General features: G+C 40.4%; 1 protein-coding gene across 4 annotated transcripts in view; it reads right to left on the bottom strand.

The window, feature by feature from the left end:
* The window catches only part of rps6kc1 (ribosomal protein S6 kinase polypeptide 1), a 38,853-nt gene that overhangs the window by 21,416 nt on the left and 9,937 nt on the right, over nt 1–7,500 (bottom strand). For all 4 annotated transcript variants that reach the window (XM_017449961.2, XM_017449968.3, XM_017449953.3 and 1 more), the window contains 5 exons: nt 6,945–7,038; nt 4,605–4,664; nt 3,773–4,099; nt 818–942; nt 466–558 (listed from right to left, as the gene is read on the bottom strand). In XM_017449961.2, coding sequence (XP_017305450.1) covers nt 466–558; nt 818–942; nt 3,773–4,099; nt 4,605–4,664; nt 6,945–7,038 — 699 coding nt within the window. The remainder of the gene's footprint in view (nt 1–465; nt 559–817; nt 943–3,772; nt 4,100–4,604; nt 4,665–6,944; nt 7,039–7,500) is intronic.

Raw genomic sequence — 7,500 nt, 5'->3', positions numbered from 1 at the left:
GAACAAACGGGCACGCTATTATAACTGCTTTATAGTTTGGGATTTTATTATTTTTTTTATTCAGATCTCTTAACACATTTACTTAAAAATCAAAGGAAGATAAAGAACTATGGGTATGGTGTAACGTAAACTTGATGTTGAAACTTGATCTTGCCGCCGGCCCTAACTTCAGCAGTTTTGTTTTTCGTGGCTGGCTATATATCTGCATTATTTGATGTCTCCATTTCTAGGTCTCACACACACACACACACACACACATCTCTGCTTGTGTCTGTGTGTGCACGCCCCTTGAGAAACCAGAACAGGTGCAGCCCTTAATGGATATGAATGGAGCACTGGGTTCACACACACACACACACAAACATATATACACACACACAAATCTTGGACTCGTTTTCGCATATAAATAAAGAGCGAGTCCCCCCCCTCCTTCCCGGAGATGAGTAACCTTTGCCCTTAGCTCACCTTATCGATGACTCCCAGCACTCTGTAGTTGTGCAATTCATCAGCCTGACTCTGCTGACCCCATGAACCCTTACAGCACTGAGCCGTCAGCGTCTAAACACACACACAGACAGACAGAGAGAGAGAGAAAGGTTAAAGGTCAAATGTTAAAGCCAGCGTTCAGAGTCAAGCTGCGTAAAGTGTTTTCTTAAATACTGAGTATTATTTAAAGATTTTAAGCAAAAGTAAGGCTAATCCTCATTCATCTCCTTAATGAGATAAATCAGGATTATTTCTAATCATTCATTTGCAGTCAGGATAATTGTTATTTTTTATTAAATCTAAAATATAAAACGATTTCATTTCCACTCACCCGGTTCTGAGTGGAGCTCTGGCCCATGCTGTCTTTCAGGTACGTGTTAGCGATGAGCTCGGCGCGCATCAGGTACTCGGCGGTCTTCTTTTTCACGGCTTCCCTCTTGCGCGGGCTCACTTCACCTGACGCACACACACACAAACACACACATGATCGTGTGAGAAATCTACTAGCCTCTCGTTTCAGTTTCATGGCTTGATGTACTGCGTGGCATAAAATAACAGTTTTAGTCCATTTAAAGAAGAAAAATTTTTAAAAAATTCTAATAAAATAAATAAATAAAAAAACAGAATGCTAGCTTGCTTGCTAGCAAGTTGATGTTTTAATCACATGCTACGACGGAACAATGTTCACTCACTTGCTAGCAAAAATAACACATGGTTTTTTGTTGTTCATTAAAAGAGTTTCCCAAATACTACCGTGCTTTTTGAAAACATTTGACTGTTTAATTGAATTATAATAGAGATTCACTAACATCGACGAGCTATGCGACTAGCCGAGCTAATTACACAGCTGGCTAGACTGCTAGCTAGCTTATTTAGTTGGTTAGAAAGTAAGTAAGAAAGCAAGTAGACTGCTGGCTCAGTTAGTTAGTTAGCTAGGTAGTCAGCTACATAGGTAGAAGTCACGCCATCAAGTTTTAAATTGAACTCGTTAATAACTAACCACTTTCGTAATATTGCTAGTTATCGCCGTCTTTACAGCTAGCATGTCGCTCCAGCAGCTATGGAAGTTCTTCTTTCCTACTAGTTCATGGTACTTTTCTTCTTTCCTAATATCGTTACAGAAAGCTTTCTACTCCGGTTAGTGATGTCACCCCATCGAGTTCGAAAGGTAACTTTTGAACGTCTGATAGCAGGACGTGCCGAAGGCAGCACACTCAAAATAAAAAAACAAAAACAACAACAAAAAAACCCCACCATTCTCTTTCTCCTCCATCATCTGCCCCTCCTTTTCTCCATCTCGCTCGCTCTCTCCTCATTATCTCTTTCTGCCATACACCGAGCTAAAGAATCCTGGCAGGTACTAAAAGCTTGGACTGAAGCCCCTTCACAAAAGAAGCCCAGCACCGTTTTATTGTCAACAACACCAGGAGTCGTCACCCATCCGTAAACAAACGCAAACACATTAACGAATAAACAAGCGCAGGAAAACAAGCCGAGGCATTTAGATCACTGAGCTGGTTTAAGAACAATAAGGCGTGTGTGTGTGTGTGTGTGTGTGTGTGTGTGTGTGTGTGTGTGTGTGTGTGTGTGTGTGTGTGTGAGCGATGCCAGAAAGGCCATCAGGCAAAGTGGAATAGCGGCTACGGTGCCGCCCCGATGGCCGAAAGACACCATCTCGGCTCTGACATCACAATGCCGTTCATTAGGTCAAGACTTCATGGAAAAATAAATACGAACACTACGCAACGTTAAAATAATTACCTAACACACAGTTTTCCTATTTGCTAGGGTTTTATCAGGTGTTAATCCAGCAGTTCTGCTTCTTCTTGAGGTCCAGCGGTTTTGGTCGACGGTCCATTTGCTATTGTTTTGAAGATCAATGTACACCTGATTCTTTTACGCAATTTTCCCCCTTTGTTAAGGTGCTTACGGGAGACATGTTACGGTAATTTGCTGCTATAGTACTATAGAAACAGTAGCATATAGGCAGTTATGGCAGTTTGATTTTTTTTTGCTATTGGCAGATGTGCAAGCAAGACGGTTACATTAGTTTGTCCATTTGTTACAGTTTTCATAGTAGGCCGGTTACGGTTGTTTGTCCATTTGTTAGTGGTTTTACAGTAGGTGTGCTGCTCGAGCAGTTGTGGTAGTTTGTCCATTTGTTAGCGCTTTCATGGTAGGCATGTTACGCAAAACGTTATGGTAATTTGTCCATATTATTAGGCTTTTCTATAGTAGGTGTGTTACTCCAGCAGTTATAGTAGTTTGTCCATTTGTTAGGGTGGTTGTGGTAGGCAAGCTATTCTAGCAGGTATGGTAGTTTGCCAATTTGGTAGTGTTTTTATGGTAGGCGTGTTACTCTGGAAGTTATGCTAGTTTGTCCATTTGTTAGGGTTGACGTGCTACTCCAGCAGGTATGGTAGTTTTTCCATTTGGTAGTGTTTTTATGGCAGGCGTGTTACTCTGGAAGTTATGCTAGTTTGTCCATTTGTTAGGGTTGTTGTGGTTGACGTGCTACACTAGCAGTTATGGTAGTTGATGTCTATTTGCTATTGCTTCATCTGTAGGCACAGTATATTACTGCTGCAGTTATGGAAGTTTCCCCATTTCATATTGTTTTACTGCTACTCCAGCAACAATTATTGTTGTTTTTTTTTTGTTGTTGTTTTTTAGGGTAGACATGCGATTGACAAAGATACGGTAGTTTTCTTACTGGTTAGGGTTTTTACATTAGGGAGGCTACCACGGCAGTTACAGTAATCTGTTTATTTGTTGGGGTTTTCAGGATAGGCATGTTACTCTGGCAGTTGTGGTAGTTTGCTATAGTTTTATTGTAAGATGAAGCCGTTACGAGAGCGGTGTTACTCAAGCAGCTACAGTAATTTGCTTCTGGACTATTGTTTTTACTGAGGACATGCTACTCCAAGAGCTCCCCCTTTCGCCACTGTTTTGCTTTTACCATAGTTTTCCCATTTCTTAGGGTTCCTGTGGCAGGAGTGCCCCCCCCGCAGCAGTTGCAGAAGTTTGCTTCACGTTTTACAGTATGCATGATGCTCCAGCAGGTACAGTTTCCAAATTTGCTATTGTTTTTACTGCTATGTGATATTCCAGCAGTTTGCATACGCCCTATTGTTTTTACAGTCGACGTGCTGCTTCAGAAGAAATACTTCTAGTAGTCCTGCTACACCAGCAGTTGCGATGGTGCGCCCATTTGTTAGTGCATTTTCATGGAGTCCTTGGTCCTTCTCTAGCTTCTGATGTTGCTGATACGTGTGTGCACGAGTACCTTGGACGCCCTGCAGTAGTAAATCCACTCCGCTGCGGTAGTAGAAGAAGGCGGAGGCGTAGTCCTGCTCCACCTCTTTCTGCACAGCAAGGCTGATCTGCTCACTGGCTTTCTCCAGGTAATCTTTCTTCTGGTGGCTGGAGGAGAAAAGCGCCGCCCTGATGGCCCGCCTCGTGTCTACCTCTGTCCGGCTTGGGGACGGGGGACGTCCACTTCCTCCTGCCCGCTGGTTCGGGGAACTGCAGCTCGAGCCCATTCCATCGTCCAAATCGGGCAGGGAGTCTCCATCCACCAGCAGAGAAATCAGATCACTGTCACTGGATGGACCTGAAACACACAAACAGAGTCTGGACTGAAATATGTAGATCCGGATACCCGAATACCTTATGGACGCTGTTTGCGTATTTAAATAAACAAATGACTTCCATTCAAATGGTAACACATATTCCGAACACCTGTGAACAACCAACACCTGATACGGACTCAATGTAATAGTGACATCCTGTGTTAAGAATAAACGTTTTGGTTTTTTTTTACTCATATTAGCAAAGAATAATGGAATTTGTTGTGATTATTTCTCACACAAACCCAGGTTGCGATATCAGCAGTTGTCTGGTCGCCATTGGCCCTTAGGAATTTGCAATCTGCAACTATTTTGAAGCCTGTATTTTGTGACGAACATTAAATCAACAAAACTAAATGTTATTCAAATCGAAGTAATTTTGTTGTAAAGGTATTTGCAAGTTACATAGGCTGAAGCAGACAACAAAAACAACTGGATATGGAAATGTTTGACTGTGGTGGCAAGTAAGCAATAAAACTCTTGGCTCACCTCCATACTCTGACTGACTAGCTAGGGTCGAATCATCCACGCCACCAATGCTCTTATGAACTGGACCGAGGAGAAAGAGAAAGAGAAATTGGATAAGCATAAGAATGACAAATGAACAGAAGCCAAGCGGCTATTGAGAACAGCACATGTTTACAAAAACGCAGCTTTCAAAATGCATATTACTCCTACTAAACTGCGCCCACAGCAGTATAAAGTATGTGAAGAAAGGAATATTTTGCTGTACTGTATCCCATAAGGCTACACATTCATATTGTTTCTCAAATAAAAAAACGTGGAAAACTGCCATTAAAAAGGTAACAGTCGCAACTATAGATTGGAATTATGCTCTAGCTGACATTTTTCGGTTTTAAATATACTACTAGGGACTTAATAGATCAAGAACTTTTACACCAAAATATAGCAAAGTAGTAAAAAAAAAAAAAAAAAAAAAGGGTTAACGTACAGTTAAACTCACAGAAACATGAGAGAAATCCTTATAATTCCTAAGTTTCAACATGGCCACGGTTACAATTTTAAAAGTGTACAGGAAACCAAAAAAATGATTTACTTGCAATAATTTACTGTCTGTATAAACAAGATAGTGCTTAACAATTAGCAACATCAGAAGTCTGAGGTACCCCTGCGGTAGAGATGAGGTATGTCTGAGTTAAGTTTGGGATAATGCTGGAGAAAATCTGAAGTAGATCTGAAGAAACTCTGAAGAATGTCTGAAGATAGTTTAAGATAAGTCTGGGGTAGATCTGAGGTAAATCTGAGGAATATCTGAAGTAAATCTGAGAAATATCTGAGGAAAACCTGAGGTAAACCTGAGGAAAACCTGAGGAAAACCTGAGGAAAACCTGAGGTAAACCTGAGAAATATATGAGGTAAACCTGAGGAATATCTGAGGTAAACCTGAGGTATATCTGAGGTAAATCTGAGGAATATCTGAGGTAAATCTGAGGAACATCTGAGGTAAACCTGAGGAGTATCTGAAGTAAATCTAAGCAATATCTGAGGTAATCCTGTGGAATATTTGAAGTAAATCTGAGGAATATCTGAGGTAAACCTGAGGAAAACCTTTGGAATATTTGAGGGACACCTGAGGAATATCTGAGGTAAACCTGAGGAATATCTGAGGTAAACCTGAGGAATATCTGAGGTGAACCTGAGGAATACCTGAGGTGAACCTGAGGAATATCTGAGGAATATCTGAGGTAAACCTTAGGTGAACCTGAAGAATACCTGAGGTGAAACTGAGGAAAACCTGAGGTAAACCTGTGGAATATCTAAGGTAAACCTTTGGAATATCTGAAGTAAACCCGAGGAAAACCTTTGGAATATCTGAGGTACACCTGAGGTAAACCTGGGGAATATCTGAGATAAACCTGAGGAATATCTGAGGTGAACCTGAGGAATATCTGAGGTGAACCTGAGGAATATCTGAAGTAAACCTGAGGAATATCTGAGGTGAACCTGAGGTAAACCTGTGGAATATCTGAAGTAAACCTGAGGAATATCTGAGGTAAACCTGAGGAATATCTGAGGTAAACCTGTGGAATATCTGAAGTAAACCTGAGGAATATCTGAGGTAAACCTGAGGAATATCTGAGGTAAACCTAAAGTAAACCTGAGGAATATATGAGGTAAACCTGAGGAATATCTGAAGTAAACCTGAGGAATATCTGAGGTAAACCTGAGGAATATCTGAGGTAAACCTAAAGTAAACCTGAGGAATATATGAGGTAAACCTGAGGAATATCTGAAGTAAACCTGAGGAATATCTGAGGTAAACCTGAGGAATATCTGAGGTAAACCTAAAGTAAACCTGAGGAATATATGAGGTAAACCTGAGGAATATCTGAGGTAAATCTGAAGAAACAACAAATGAATTTCACTGACTGCTAGCCACATGACCCTTTAATAATAATAATAATAATAATAATAATAATAATAATAATAATAATATCCGTACATGTATGTCTATATAGTAATCTTTACTTTAAATCCAAAATCTCCAAATGCTTTACATAAATACCCATAATCATAAACAACACCTACTAAGGATCAAAGAAGTTAAGCTCAAGAAAATATAACATTCAAATAATAATTTGCAAAAAGAAAAAGTTCAGCAACCTAAAGACACCTGTTTATTATATCATACTGACATGAGAAATAGTATGTAGTAGACAGGAAACACTGCTACATTGCGTGGTTCACATTTCCTGTTTTCTTTTCTTCAGTGTGGCGTGAGAGCGCCCTCAGGTGGTCACTCTTCCTTTTAATAAATAACACGACATTTCCTGGCAAATTTCAGCCACATTAAAGCCCAATACACACCTTCAGAGCTGCTGTCTGATTGGCTGTCGGCTAAGAAGTCAGAAAAGGGTTCTGCCGGCCCGATGAGCTCGGAACCGTCCTGCACCTCTCCGTCCTGGACAAAACCACACACACATACACACACACAAAATGTGAAAAATTATCTTTATTGTTCAACCTTTTGATCTTTTGTTCGTAAAAATTTACAGAAATACTCTGCTCTCATTGATATCAAACAATACACAAGTTTATCAAAAAATATATCTTTGTTAAATATAACATGAATAGAACATACAGATATACACATACATACACACACACACACTGGTGTTGTGAAATCACCCACTATGTTTATTGTGAAAAGCCTAAAGAGTGAGCGTAATAGAAACTCGAATGCAGGAAGTGAGTGAAGTGTGATCATGTATGTGTGCGAGTGCGTGTGTGTGTGTGTGCGTGAGACAGAGAGAGACAGAGAAACCATGCGTGTGTACCTATTCTTGCTATGTCCGTAAGGGTGTGTATCTTCAAGAAGTTAATGAGTGGAACAAACGAGTCCTGCATAACTGGTCCGTGAGCA

This window comes from Ictalurus punctatus, chromosome 2 (genome assembly GCF_001660625.3).
Source record: "Ictalurus punctatus breed USDA103 chromosome 2, Coco_2.0, whole genome shotgun sequence".
Taxonomy (NCBI): domain Eukaryota; kingdom Metazoa; phylum Chordata; class Actinopteri; order Siluriformes; family Ictaluridae; genus Ictalurus; species Ictalurus punctatus.
This window is presented reverse-complemented; position numbering and strand designations above follow the sequence as displayed.